Source organism: Homalodisca vitripennis, chromosome 4, assembly GCF_021130785.1.
Source record: "Homalodisca vitripennis isolate AUS2020 chromosome 4, UT_GWSS_2.1, whole genome shotgun sequence".
Classification (NCBI taxonomy): domain Eukaryota; kingdom Metazoa; phylum Arthropoda; class Insecta; order Hemiptera; family Cicadellidae; genus Homalodisca; species Homalodisca vitripennis.
The window spans coordinates 108,258,331-108,274,454 of NC_060210.1; the positions used below are offsets into that span (position 1 = coordinate 108,258,331).

Sequence of the window (16,124 nt, forward strand, 5' to 3'; positions counted from 1 at the left end):
GTTTGGAACAAAAAATAAAGTTTATACCTTTGTCTAAAACTTTGCCACAGGACAAATGTTCCTAACCAGAAAATAAAAAACTTCCCTCTTACTGAAATTTAATACACCATGTTAATGAATTAAAATTGGTTTGTAGGTATTTAGTATTTCAAAATTACATTTTTGTATTTACATAAACATTTACATGTCATCTGGTGTAGATATTGTTGGTGAAGATAAATATTTAGTCAGGACTTTTGAAAAACTAAATAAACTGTTGAATAATGTGAAGGCAAATATGAGTATTAATCCTTTGAGTGACAGCATCTCTTATTTTGACGCTAAAAAGTATATTAATTGCCAGCATCTCCAAATTTTACGTTATGTATTTTATATATTACAATGTTACTTGAGGCATCTAACCTAATAGCATTATTCAGTTGATTTCAAACTATCTATATAAACCAGTTATGTAATTTTTTTCTTTCTCCTTGGTCTGTAAACAGTTTTATAATTGCAACGGTCTGTTCTCCGTCAGCTGATGTAATGATTGAACAAAGTGTAGTCCATTCTGTGTTTGTTCGTTTTTATATGTGCCGGTAATTTTACAGCTATTAATTGTAACAGCTACAGTAGCTGAATCAAGAAACATACTGTACCTTGTTCGTTGTAACTTTTACTGTAGTATGGAACCCTCCGTAACCTTAAAATCAGAACAATTGTGATTAAATAAATATTTATATCATACGCTCTTTGTGGTGGTGCAAGTTTGAATTAATTATGGAATAAGATATCAACTTTTGTATTAATAATTTTTTATTAAGTGTTTTAATGTATGATTACAGAATCAAGAAAAATGGAAATATCCTGTTGCAAAAATGCCCGTGTCCATGAACAGTGTTCCATATGAAATACATCCTCTTGTAATGAAAGTGAGTATAATCAGAATTATATTATCCTATACATTCTCAATAGACATAACGTAGCTATGGTGGGAAGGATTGAATCCATGTGAATGTTGAGTTACCCTGGCAAACTACATGTGTCAAAAGGAGTAAAACATACTAAGCCTAAAAGAAATTATATCCCCCGTCACAGAGTTAAATCCAAACTATGAAGCCAATCCAGACAAGATCCTTCTAATCTGTGGAGACAGGCTAAACCTCCCGAAGTAGGTGTGCTCCATTGTCTATGAACCCACTATCATATGACGGACAGAAAGTCTTTCTCCATCTGGATTTCCTTGCATTACATCTGCCCACTCCGGGTCCGTACCACCCAATCTAATCATTAGATCAGAAATCACAAAATATCCCAGGAGAGAGCCCAGTTAGTGTATGGTGAAAAGAGGTTGTGTTTTGACTCTCCATGTTGAACCAGCAAGTTGGTGTGTAATATTGGCCATAATTTGCATTTTTGCAGACAGATTTTAAAATGAGACAACATTGACAACATCACAACAATATAGCGACCAAATTGTTTTAACTCCCCCAGTAAAATAAACCATTTTTAAGAACTAAAATAGACTCAAAGCGCTCCAAATTAAGGTGCTCCTTTGTAGTTTTAAATACCTTATTTTATTTAATAGAAGAATAAATTAATTCTGAAATAATAATCTTGATAAAATGCAGCAAGAAGGTAGAGCATACTCAGTGGAATTTGAATATCCTCTACCACAGTCTTTAAATGTCTCTATCAGAGTGATGAAACCCCAACTGTCTCTATCTTCAGTGGTAAATGACACAAAAAAGAAGGTGTAGCTATGTTGAGAAGAGTACATCTGCATACAGAATCCATTAGTGCATCCATCAGAACTGTAAAGAATAGACATGTAAACATGCTTTTTAAAGATTAAACCGAAATACATACCTTTTCAAGTAATTGGTAGTACAGTTTACCAACAGGGAATGCCGATGATGAACTAAACATAATTTCACAAACAATAAGGGAGACCAACAAAGTAGAGAGCTCATCATTCATTTTAATGGGAGACAAACATTATCAACATAGACCAGGACATAATAACACTAAATGAAACATTAGATCTACGTAATATAACATCGGCAGACTACCTGCCAATAGAATAACAAATAATATAATAATAAACCATTCAGGAACTAAATAGACATTATGCACAAAACTGGGCCTAACAAATATTACTACAAAGACCATATAACCTATTACAAAGACTCCCACAATGTACTAGGAGGTGGTTTAACCACAGAAACCTAAATTAGTTGAAGGCATAAATAAAAAAAAAACTAGGAATCTGTCATTTATGCACCATCAGCAGAAGAAGCTTATCATGTTTTTAGCACTAATCTGTTACTATCCCTCACCACAGCCTATCCTGAAGACCTGTAAAATGGTAAAATTCCAGACTTAAACCAAACCTTAAATTTTTTATAAGCAATGCAGTTAAGAAATAACTACCTAAAAGTCCATTGTTTAAAGTGCAGTATTGATAAGTCCATGCATCAAGTTCTTTACCCAATTCATTTTAGAGACAGTTGATTTTTAAATCAACAGTTTTTCCTTTGGCTATTGGTATATATAATCACTTTCCTCTTTCTATAAGGTTTAGGCTTGGGGTAAGACTACTTAAAAAAAAAATGCTGCGAGGTTGCTGACAGGCTCTTTCTTAAAATTACAAAGTTAAATATGGAAACTTTGGTTTTAAGCACATCACTTTTAACTACAATTAAATAGTTTAAATAAATAATTTTCTATGTTATGACATTATAAAAAGTATAAGAGGTTATAAATTTATTGTATACCAAACAATGGAATGAGCGGGACAGTAAGTACTCGTACTAGACAAGTTGTGGACAGTGTTGTGTGCTAGAGTGCTATGCTGTAGGCGTGCAGCACGGAACCGTGTCACTAATGGTGATGTCATAAGTTTATTAGCCATTTTCAATGTCAGTTGTGATTTTTATAACAGTGGATGTGTTAAATAAATGCCAAGCTCATCGATTTTAAGATTTTAAATTTTCTGTAACAGAGAGTATTTAAAAAAACCTCAGGTTTAAGAGATTTGTTACTGTTTGGAGAAAGAGGGATGTTAGTTCTTATGGTTTCCAATTTTGAATAGTCTGTCCTGCTTATATACAAAAATTGAAAATCATTCAAACAGTTCCTTGTTTAATTTGTTGTTGTTTCTTTTAGCCTAATTGGTTATAGCCCACATGACTCAGTTCTCCGAAACACTTAATGTTCTTTAAAATATATAAAAACTGATACTAAAATTTACATAAATAATATTGTTTGAAAATTCTTTGGAGTAATGAGAAAAATTTAAAACTAATAGATAGTAAAACAACTCTTTTCCAGTATTATTTCATTTTTTGCACGAGGCCTTTCGAAACCAAAATTTTCACCGTTAGGAGACTACCTTCGGTTTCGAAGGTCTCATCCCAGAAATGGAATAATATTGATAAGGCGTTGTTTTACTACTTACTAGTTTTGTTGCTTTTTTATCACACACTAGAATGATATACTAATGTATTCTTGTGTTTACAGCCTGGTTCAGAGCATTTCTTATATCACCATATGACTCAGCCTCCACCACACATGGCTGGCATTCTACCACCAGACATGAATCCTCGTAATGGACAGGTAAGTCAAACATGTTACATTCAGGTACTGGGTATTTTTCTTACCATCATATGACTCTGGCTGTATAACTAGGCTGATCTTCTGCCTATCTTAGTGGACAGCAGGGTATCTACTGGTCTTAAAAATCAAGAATTTTGAAAATTATCTTTAATTTTCAGGCATAGAGAACAAACTTGAATGTGCTAGAGTAAATGTAACTTAATTTCAGGATCAACTTTTAGATTTCATTACCGGACCTAAATACTGATGCCTCAAGATTCACGTGATCGTTAGTATCAATTACGTGACATTATTGTGTACTAATAAATGTGACCACGTGTGTCATACTTTCTTGAAAGAAAAGTCATCATTAATGCTGTCGAATTGGTCTTGTAGTTTTTCTGTATCTAGGTGTTGCGGTTAACGCTCCAACTGATTACCAATGGCACAGACCTTCATCAATACCGCTTGTGAACTGATCTGATAAAAACAGCACAGCCATTGGTCAACTTTTCGCTATTATTACGCGAAAACCATTTAAGTTATAAAGACAAGACTTGCACCAGTCGAATCCTCTACTCATAAATACCAATTCATTTGATATACCGGTAGTTTATATTCGTAATATTAGTCGTTGTCAGCTGATATCGATCGAAATGCCGCACAACATGCAGCTGACGGACTATGCAGCTGGTGACGCACTGCGCGGCCTTTACGTTCTTTGTTGCTAGGTCATTATGTAGGCTAGTTGTTTATAATTGATTGTAATTTTGTGAAATGGGCGATCCTCATTCAAATTATATATGTTAACTATTGGATGATGAAAATATTAGCTCTGATGATGAAAGTGACATATCAACAAATAAAGTGCATGATGATATTACTTTGTCAGGTTTGTTGTCAAGTAGTCTGGATGATTATAAACCAGTGAATTGTGTTTGGTTGTGAAAATTGATAGTGACAGTGGAAACAATTCATCATTATCTGATATTCCTCTTGCCCAAAAAATGTATCAAACACCAATATGGATACGTGTAATGCTAAAAAAAGGTGTTCATACTTTATATTTTTATCAAAAAACTTTTTTATGCTGTAAATAAGTGTATATATGTTATATATGGACAATGAGATGAACATGCCATAGTCTAATTCAAAGAATTTCTTGTTCTTACAACTAAATAATGGTATCTATCCACTATACAGGCTGATTCACTAAAACAAACAGAAACTGTTAGAGCTCATTCTACATGTAAAATTAATAAAAAAATCTTATATAAACATGGGTCTGGAAATGCTTCATAAGTGAGTTACGGCTAGCAAAATATTTTGCCTGGATTTTAGCTCACTATGTAAAACGAGGTCTCTCTGAAATTCTGGTAAGATAGATTAAGTGGGGGACAATTTCTTATGGTAATCTAATCATCTGTTCGCTTTCTGTGCACTTTATTTACACCGTTTTCAAGGATAAAGTGTTATACAAGCTTTATTAAAAGTTTTGGTGTATTTCTTGGAGAAATAACAAAGTTATTGTTGCCCAAAGATGAAAAAAATGTATTTTTTCACTCCCTGTTTTTTCCATTTGACACTGGTTTTTACTTAACGTACAATTCTGGGGCCTGTTTTATTCAATAAATGACTGAATTAACCCATTAATCTACCTTACCATCAGAAATACCTAATTTTATATGGTGAGCTGAAATCCGGGGAAAAATCTTTCACTAGCCATAACTCACTAACAAAACATTTCCGGACTCATGTTTATATAATGTTTTTCATTATTTTTATATGTAGAATGAACTCATACAGTTTCTGCGTATCTTCATGAATCACCTTGTATAAAAATGCACATGTTACAGTTTGATCAAGATCATTTCTTGTCCGTACCACCATATGACACAAGTTTAATTTATTACAACCATCGCTAGTACTGGGATGTCATTTTGTGGGCTCATGTCAGAACATTCTCCAAGGCTCTTTTTAACAGTCTATCCTAAGGAAAGTGAAAAAAATAAAAATATGGAGATACTCTATACTGCCTTATTCTCTCCTAATTCAGCCATAAATGATTCCATTCATGCCTTCAGAACTCTTTTCTAGTACAAGTGTTCATCATTGAAGATTGCTTTTAGATTAGATGAATGAAGGAAATATTCCTAAACATTTTCTTAATACTTTTAAGAATGTCTGAACACACCTAAACATTTTCTTGATGCAGTTAAGAATGTCTGAACACAGCATATTTGACAGGATAAGTCAGATAACGTGTGCTACGCTGGACTAAACAAAGAAAGAAAATGCAACTCCCCTAAATCACATACAAAGAGTCTAGTTAAAACAATTTCATCAGTTTTTATGTACAGAATTTGTCAAAAATGGAAGACTTAGGTTTGAATCTCAAAATTTCTAAATGGAAATCGGTGACACATGAATCAATGTTAAAAACCTATAACAGCCATTGTCATAGTAGTCTGGCCAGCCATCTTGTGGCCATTTACCAAACACATTTTTCTTGTCTAAACAATGTTGTATATCAATTGATTCAGCATAAAGTTCATTTTGTAATAAATTATTTGATTATATAAAAAAGTTATTAGCAGGAAAGAAAACATTTTAGTTTTCAAACACAAAAATTTCAAAAATAAGTGCTTAGGAAAAATAAACATATTTTTTATTCTGAATAATATGTGTGAAAATTTTGAAATTAGTTTTATATTTAAAATTGTAAAACTTTTTCAATCACTGAGAAGACAAGAAGTTGTAATGTAAAACAAAAGTTCGAATGGTTCACAGACGGCTCTAAAACAAAAAGCGGCACAGGCGCTGGAATTCTGGGAGTGAGACCATGTAGGGAGCTGGTGGTCCCTATAGGTCTGTATCTGACAGTCTTACAAGCGGAGGTCGCAGCTATTATGGAATGTGCTCGTGAGAATCTTCGTCTGCGATATAGGAGCAAGACGATTAATATTTTCACGGACAGTCAGGCAGCGCTGATGGCGCTGGATTCTTGCATGATCAAATCCAAAATGGTTTGGGATTCCTATCAGGCTGTTTCCTCCCTTGCCAGAATCAACAATGTAACCGTTTGTTGGGTTCCTGGTCATGAGGGGATTCTTGGGAACGAAAGAGCTGATGCCCTGGCCAACCAGGGCTCAGCGACAATTATGACGGGTCCTCAACCGTTCTGCGGTGTTCCAAGGTGTGAATCCTGTAGGGTTGTCTCGAAATGGATTCGTGCGGAGCATGAGAGAAGGTGGAGGTTGCATCCGGGTTTGAGAGTAAGTAGAATGGTATTACAGTCACCTTCCTCCAAGGTGGCTTCGGACCTTCTCTCATCAAACAGATCAATGTCTTCTAAGGTCATTGGTCTCATTACGGGGCATGGTCACCTGAGGAAGCATCTCCACAGAGTCGGCATCCTTCAGGAGGATCCGCTCTGTGGAAGGTGTAATGAGCAGGAGGAGACTGCTGAGCACCTGCTCTTTGATTGCCCTGCAATAGCAAGAGAGCGGTATGCCATCTTTGGTAGTTTGGACAGGGGTGGTGAATTTTCCCAGGGGGACTTGATAGTTTGTTTTCGGCAGTTTGTTGAACTGCTGAAGTTGTAGACTGGTGGGCCTCATGGTGTGTTTCCGGGGTGCGCAAAAAGCCCTTGAGACTTAAGTGCATGGCAGTAGGCCGCCCCAAGGGAAAAAAAGTGTCTAATGATAGAAAATTGTATAAGGTAGAATCAAAAAGTTCTATGAATTGGTTTATATATATGTTTATTGAACAAATTTAAAACTTTGCAATCTATTTTCACTTAAAACACTTTTGGAAATCACTATGTGAAAGTTGTTTAATTGTTTTTGTCATGATTGCAATTAGAGATTTCTTTGACAGCCTCAGCGTCTGAAAATCTTTTCCTTTCAACATTGTTTTCAACCGCGGATTCAGGAAGAAATTGGCTGGTGCTAGGTCAGGCGAGTAGGGTGGATATTCTAGCGTAGTAACATGTTCTTGGCTAGATAATTACACTCTAACAATGACTGGTTTGGAGGGGCATTGTCATGAAACAAATACCAATTGTTTCCCATCCATTTTTCTGGATGTTTCGTATTGATGGCATCTCTTAAGCGCCTAATAAGAATTTCCACATAAAGTTCTTTGGTCACTGTTTGTCTCTTTGCAATGAACTCAAAGTGAATTAAACCTTTGTTGCTAAAAAAGACATCCAGCATAGCTTTTCCCTTGCTTAAGTCCAAGCCAATATTTTTCTTTCCTTGGAGGTGTTTCTTTCAGAGGACTGATGTTTTGTTTGAGGAGGTTCAAAAAAGAAACATTCGTCACGAGTTACAATTTTTTTAGGAAATCCGGATCTCTATCAGCCATATCAATTCACTCACTAGCTATTAACATTAGATTTCTTTTGTGGTTGTCAGTTAGCATTTTGGGAAGCATTAGCAAACAAATTCGGTGTAGGCTATGTTCAAATGATCATGAAGGATGCTGTGGACACTACCATGTGTAAATTTACCTCTATCACAGTTTTGTCAATTGTCAAGTCTCCAGTTTGCTCTTACAATTTGGTACTCGCTCAATGTTTTCATTACTGATTGCAGTTGAAGTTTTTCCACTACAAGAGTTATCTTCAATGCTTACGTGACCTTCACAATAACGTTTGTGCCATTCATAAACTTGACTTTTCTTCATCGCCTTGTCTACGTAGGCATGAATTAACATATGTCACCAAGTCACTTTTGAAGCAAAACACAGAATTTAATGTTTGATTGTTGTTCATTAGTTATTACGTTGTAAATAAAGAAGGTTAACTTGCAGGCACACGAAAAAACTTTTCACAAGGAAACCATAGCAACTGAGCGGTACCAATACACAGATATTCTCTCCCCAGGAGTAGTACCAACTGCTGCAAAACAAATTTTTCACTGGTGCTGGATGTATTTTTAAATCGATTCCAGGAACTTTTTGACTCTACCTCTTGTAATACTATATATGTACAGAATGTAGCAAAACTGTACACAAACTTAGGGATATTGTTCCTTGAGATAAATGAAGCAAAATATCAAATGCAACCAATGGTCTATCTGTTCCTGTTAACAAGTCTGTCAGACTTATAAAATAACCATGTATTTAGAGAGAACTAATCTTTTCAGTGATGTAAGCTTCATGTTGCTGCTAAGTACTCAACTAATGTATTGTTGCTGAAGCCAAGTTGTGCGGTTTTTCAGAAATTTCAATACCTATTTTGGATACTTTAGTTTATTGAGAGCACGTAGATACTGTATTTTCTGAGGTTTGATTTTTAAATATGTTATTGAAACGAAGATAACAAAACAATTAACGATATATTACAGGGCACTGTCCAGTGAACCAAGAAGAACTCTAAATGAGTTGCTTGAGTTTAACATTTTTATTTTTCAGATGTATAATGAGATACCACGACCTGCCCTTATATTTAAATTTTTAGCTATACTCATGTAAAACTTTTTTTAAATATTCATTTTTAGGTGTTAGGCAAATTTTTGTATATACATTAATTGCAGATTAAGAATTTGTTTGTTTTACTGTTATTTTTAAAGTTATCTCAATTTTATTACTTTTTCATCTGCCAGATTGATATGACTAATATTTATTTTAACTGGAGGTTTATACATGTTTTAAAAATTGTGTCACTAATCCTTATTTTAAGCTAAAATTTTGTTAGTGTCAATTTAGCCAAAATTTGTTGAACCAAAAGATGATGAAAACAGATGCATGGCTCCTGGAAATAAAAGATTTTATAACAAAAAATAATCTGACAAAGAAAAGTTACCTGAATGAGCTATATTAACATGTTGACTGTGGCTAAAAACTTACGGCGTACAATCACAATGAGTGAAGGTGTTTGCTAACTATGTGTACTATAGGCAGTCAGTTATTGTACAGTAGTTTAACACATTGACTATAGCAAACAACTTACAGGGCACAATCACAGTTAGACTAGTTTGTCCCACTCAGTATAGACCTGCAGTGAAGGTGTACGCTAACTATGTGTACTATAGGTAGTCAGTTATTGTACAGTAGTTTAACACATTGACTGTGGCAAACAACTTACAGGGCACAATCACAGTGAGACTAGTTTGTCCCACTCAGTATAGACCTGCAGTGAAGGTGTTTCGCTAACTATGTGTACTATAGGTAGTCAGTTATTGTACAGTAGTTTAACACATTGACTGTGGCAAATAACTTACAGGGCACAATCACAGTGAGACACAGTTGGTCCCACTCAGTATAGACCTGCAGTGAAGGTGTTCGCTAACTATGTGTACTGTAGGTAGTCAGTTATTGTACAGTAGTTTAACACATTGACTGTGGCAAACAACTTACAGGGCACAATCACAGTTAGACTAGTTCGTCCCACTCAGTATAGACCTGCAGTGAAGGTGTTCGCTAACTATGTGTACTATAGGCAGTCAGTTATTGTACAGTAGTTTAACACATTGACTATAGCAAACAACTTACAGGGCACAATCACAGTTAGACTAGTTCGTCCCACTCAGTATAGACCTGCAGTGAAGGTGTTTGCTAACTATGTGTACTATAGGTAGTCAGTTATTGTACAGTAGTTTAACACATTGACTATAGCAAACAACTTACAGGGCACAATCACAGTTAGACTAGTTCGTCCCACTCAGTATAGACCTGCAGTGAAGGTGTTTGCTAACTATGTGTACTATAGGCAGTCAGTTATTGTACAGTAGTTTAACACATTGACTATAGCAAACAACTTACAGGGCACAATCACAGTTAGACTAGTTCGTCCCACTCAGTATAGACCTGCAGTGAAGGTGTTTGCTAACTATGTGTACTATAGGCAGTCAGTTATTGTACAGTAGTTTAACACATTGACTGTAGCAAACAACTTACAGGGCACAATCACAGTTAGACTAGTTCGTCCCACTCAGTATAGACCTGCAGTGAAGGTGTTTGCTAACTATGTGTACTATAGGCAGTCAGTTATTGTACAGTAGTTTAACACATTGACTGTAGCAAACAACTTACAGGGCACAATCACAGTTAGACTAGTTCGTCCCACTCAGTATAGACCTGCAGTGAAGGTGTTTGCTAACTATGTGTACTATAGGCAGTCAGTTATTGTACAGTAGTTTAACACATTGACTGTAGCAAACAACTTACAGGGCACAATCACAGTTAGACTAGTTCGTCCCACTCAGTATAGACCTGCAGTGAAGGTGTTTGCTAACTACGTGTACTATAGGTAGTCAGTTATTGTACAGTAGTTTAACACATTGACTGTAGCAAACAACTTACAGGGCACAATCACAGTTAGACTAGTTCGTCCCACTCAGTATAGACCTGCAGTGAAGGTGTTTGCTAACTACGTGTACTATAGGTAGTCAGTTATTGTACAGTAGTTTAACACATTGACTGTAGCAAACAACTTACAGGGCACAATCACAGTTAGACTAGTTCGTCCCACTCAGTATAGACCTGCAGTGAAGGTGTTTGCTAACTACGTGTACTATAGGTAGTCAGTTATTGTACAGTAGTTTAACACATTGACTGTAGCAAACAACTTACAGGGCACAATCACAGTGAGACACAGTTGGTCCCACTCAGTATAGACCTGCAGTGAAGGTGTTTGCTAACTACGTGTACTATAGGTAGTCAGTTATTGTACAGTAGTTTAACACATTGACTGTAGCAAACAACTTACAGGGCACAATCACAGTTAGACTAGTTCGTCCCACTCAGTATAGACCTGCAGTGAAGGTGTTTGCTAACTACGTGTACTATAGGTAGTCAGTTATTGTACAGTAGTTTAACACATTGACTGTAGCAAACAACTTACAGGGCACAATCACAGTTAGACTAGTTCGTCCCACTCAGTATAGACCTGCAGTGAAGGTGTTTGCTAACTACGTGTACTGTAGGTAGTCAGTTATTGTACAGTAGTTTAACACATTGACTGTAGCAAACAACTTACAGTGCACAATCACAGTGAGACACAGTTTGTCCCACTCAGTATAGACCTGCAGTGAAGGTGTTTGCTAACTACGTGTACTATAGGTAGTCAGTCATTGTACAGTAGTTTAACACATTGACTGTAGCAAACAACTTACAGGGCACAATCACAGTGAGACACAGTTGGTCCCACTCAGTATAGACCTGCAGTGAAGGTGTTTGCTAACTACGTGTACTATAGGTAGTCAGTCATTGTACAGTAGTTTAACACATTGACTGTAGCAAACAACTTACAGGGCACAATCACAGTGAGACACAGTTGGTCCCACTCAGTATAGACCTGCAGTGAAGGTGTTTGCTAACTACGTGTACTAAAGGTAGTCAGTTATTGTACAGTAGTTTAACACATTGACTGTAGCAAACAACTTACAGGGCACAATCACAGTTAGACTAGTTCGTCCCACTCAGTATAGACCTGCAGTGAAGGTGTATGCTAACTACGTGTACTATAGGTAGTCAGTCATTGTACAGTAGTTTAACACATTGACTGCAGCAAGCAACTTACAGGGCACAATCACAGTTAGACTAGTTCGTCCCACTCAGTATAGACCTGCAGTGAAGGTGTTTGCTAACTACGTGTACTATAGGTAGTCAGTTATTGTACAGTAGTTTAACACATTGACTGTGGCAACAACTTACAGTGCACAATCACAGTGAGACACAGTTCGTCCCACTCAGTATAGACCTGCAGTGAAGGTGTTTGCTAACTACGTTTACTAAAGGTAGTCAGTTATTGTACAGTAGTTTAACACATTGACTGTAGCAAACAACTTACAGGGCACAATCACAGTTAGACTAGTTCGTCCCACTCAGTATAGACCTGCAGTGAAGGTGTTTGCTAACTACGTGTACTGTAGGTAGTCAGTTATTGTACAGTAGTTTAACACATTGACTGTAGCAAACAACTTACAGGGCACAATCACAGTTAGACTAGTTCGTCCCACTCAGTATAGACCTGCAGTGAAGGTGTTTGCTAACTATGTGTACTATAGGTAGTCAGTTATTGTACAGTAGTTTAACACATTGACTGTGGCAACAACTTACAGGGCACAATCACAGTTAGACTAGTTCGTCCCACTCAGTATAGACCTGCAGTGAAGGTGTTTGCTAACTATGTGTACTATAGGTAGTCAGTTATTGTAAAAAATTAAATTAAATTTAAAAAAAATTAAAAAATTAAAAATCACATTGCCGCGGTTGTATCTGCACGCATAATCATCAAACGGATTTTTTCTAGGCTGTCTTGAGCTGATAAGTGAATTTGATTTATTTCTCGTGAAACACATAGCAACACATGGTAACAAAGGCAAATATAGTGTATTATACCTTTCGTCTGACATTTGCAGTGAATTTATTGAGATTATAAGCAAAGAAGTACTGAAACAAATCTTAAATGAAATCAAGCAAGCTCGCTATCTCTCTTTAATCATAGACTCCACACCTGACAAGTCGCACACAGACCAATTGGCCATAGTACTGCGGTATGTTTCATTGCCTGATGCTTGCGCCAACGAACGCCTGATACAACTCTTACCTAGTGTATGCCACAAATCTGGAAGTTTGGAATAAGCAACCCTCAGTTTACAAGAGAAACTTGAGCTGGATGTCGATAACTGTCGTGGACAAATTTACGACAATGCATCAAACATGTCGGGCATATACTCAGGTCTTCAGGCAAGGAATAACAGAAAAATAATCTTGCTGACTATGTACCATGTGCAGCTCATTCACTAAACCTTGCTGGGTGTTTTGCTGCCGATAAGGCGTGTCCAGATAACACACAATATTTTTTACATTCGTACAAGGGCTGTATGCTTTTTTTCTAGGCATCCACTTACAGGTGGTACATCTTAAAAAGTCACATTGAAAAGAGTTACGAAGGAAAATCAAAGAAAGATTAGAGAAAGCTAATGGTAATACCTCTGAGTAACACAAGATGGTCTGCTAGGGTAGACGCTCTCCGAGCTTTAACAATAAGTCGACATGAATTAATAGATGCTCTTGAAGAGGTAAATAAAGCCGTTAATCAGATACTATAAGCACCATGCACAGCCGCTGAGTTTCTAAAAACACTTGGAAATTTCTAAACCACATTACTAACTGTGATCTGGGACGAAATTCTCGAGACAGTTGATAAAACAAGTAACAAGTTTGACTCTTCAAAATCAAAATTTAGACATATTTGGTTCTACAAAGGAACTTGAAACACTATCCTCGTTTTTGAGAGAAAAGAGAGATTTATTTGATGATGTCGAGTCCAAATCATTGAAACTTGCAGAAAAAGAAGAAGCTGTATATGACAAAGTAAGAAAAAGAAAGCTCTTGCCCGATGAAAAGAAGGACAGAAGCATGGAAGAAACATTTCCTCGAGAAAGATTTCGCACTGGGGTGTTTATTGCCATTGTTGACAACATAGCTTCGAAGCTCAAGAAAAGAAGGGATGTCAATAAAATTTCGACACAAGATTTAAGATCTTACAAAATCTAAAAGAGAAAAATTCCAAAGAGGTGGCTTGTGAAGCTAAACTGTTAGGAGAAGTATACAAGAACTATATTAATGGACAAGTCTTTGCCCAGGAATGTAACCATTTCAAACAATGCATAGTCTTGGAGAACCTTTCTAAGATCAAAGATATGTACGCCTACATAAAATCAAACGGATTGGAGAACACGTTCCTCAATTTGGAGGTCGCTCTCAGGATATTTTTAACCTTACCTGTGACGAACTGCACAGCTGAACGTAGCTTTTCAGCTTTGAAAAGAGTGAAGTCAGAAATTAGATCATCAATGGTTGATGAAAAGATTAAAGGCTTATTGTTGCTGTGCACCCAAAACGACATTACTTTAAAATTAGACTAACAAACATTATTGACGACTTTGCAATACGGAGAACCAGAAAAAAACCTATTGCATGAATCTCTAGTCAGTCTAGTGGTAAGCCAACAAACCAAAAATAATCCAAAGAAAATGTGATTAAACGAATACTATAAATAATGTAAATACTTCAAATGTAAAGAAGGGAGAATGGATGTAACAGTTATGTTACACACATTGTCACCAGAGGCCAGTAGAAACCTCACGGCTACCGGTTGCCAGTCCGGGACACAGTGGGTCCATAAGAGGTGGATAACGGGAAGGCTCTCGAAAAGAATCAGTATAATTTGTAAAGGAAAGTTAAGGAACATTAAGTCTAAAGTCCCTCTCGAACCAAAACTGGAATTTCAGACTACATTTAAATTTACGTGGTATAGGCGTTATGGTAGGGCTGGTGGGGGGGCTTAGTCAGCTGGCAGGGGTATAAAAAGGGGCGCAACTCATCGTTGTGCCTAGGGCACTGGCAGGGTGTAAAACGGGCCTGACTGTAGCAAACAACTTACAGGGCACAATCACAATTAGACTAGTTCGTCCCACTCAGTATAGACCTGCAGTGAAGGTGTTTGCTAACTACGTGTACTATAGGTAGTCAGTTATTGTACAGTAGTTTAACACATTGACTGTAGCAAACAACTTACAGGGCACTACCACAGTTAGACTAGTTCGTCCCACTCAGTATAGACCTGCAGTGAAGGTGTTTGCTAACTACGTGTACTATAGGTAGTCAGTTATTGTACAGTAGTTTAACACATTAACTGTGGCAAATAACTTACAGGGCACAATCACAGTGAGACACAGTTGGTCCCACTCAGTATAGACCTGCAGTGAAGGTGTTCGCTAACTATGTGTACTATAGGTAGTCAGTTATTGTACAGTAGTTTAACACATTGACTGTGGCAAATAACTTACAGGGCACAATCACAGTGAGACACAGTTCGTCCCACTCAGTATAGACCTGCAGTGAAGGTGTTCGCTAACTATGTGTACTATAGGTAGTCAGTTATTGTACAGTAGTTTAACACATTGACTGTGGCAAATAACTTACAGTGCACAATCACAGTGAGACACAGTTGGTCCCACTCAGTATAGACCTGCAGTGAAGGTGTTCGCTAACTATGTGTACTATAGGTAGTCAGTTATTGTACAGTAGTTTAACACATTGACTGTGGCAAATAACTTACAGTGCACAATCACAGTGAGACACAGTTGGTCCCACTCAGTATAGATCTGCAGTGAAGGTGTTCGCTAACTATGTGTACTATAGGTAGTCAGTTATTGTACAGTAGTTTAACACATTGACTGTGGCGAATAACTTACAGTGCACAATCACAGTGAGACACAGTTGGTCCCACTCAGTATAGACCTGCAGTGAAGGTGTTCGCTAACTATGTGTACTATAGGTAGTCAGTTATTGTACAGTAGTTTAACACATTGACTGTGGCGAATAACTTACAGTGCACAATCACAGTGAGACACAGTTGGTCCCACTCAGTATAGACCTGCAGTGAAGGTGTTCGCTAACTATGTGTACTATAGGTAGTCAGTTATTGTACAGTAGTTTAACACATTGACTGTGGCAAATAACTTACAGGGCACAATCACAGTGAGACACAGTTGGTCCCACTCAGTATAGACCTGCAGTGAAGGTGTTCG

The 16,124-nt window shown here is 36.8% G+C and overlaps 1 protein-coding gene across 4 annotated transcripts in view; it reads left to right on the forward strand.

The window, feature by feature from the left end:
* Nucleotides 1-16,124, forward strand: part of LOC124359939 (pumilio homolog 2) — a 395,716-nt gene that overhangs the window by 32,159 nt on the left and 347,433 nt on the right. For all 4 annotated transcript variants that reach the window (XM_046813107.1, XM_046813111.1, XM_046813108.1 and 1 more), the window contains exons 4-5: nt 825-911; nt 3,502-3,597. In XM_046813107.1, coding sequence (XP_046669063.1) covers nt 825-911; nt 3,502-3,597 — 183 coding nt within the window. The remainder of the gene's footprint in view (nt 1-824; nt 912-3,501; nt 3,598-16,124) is intronic.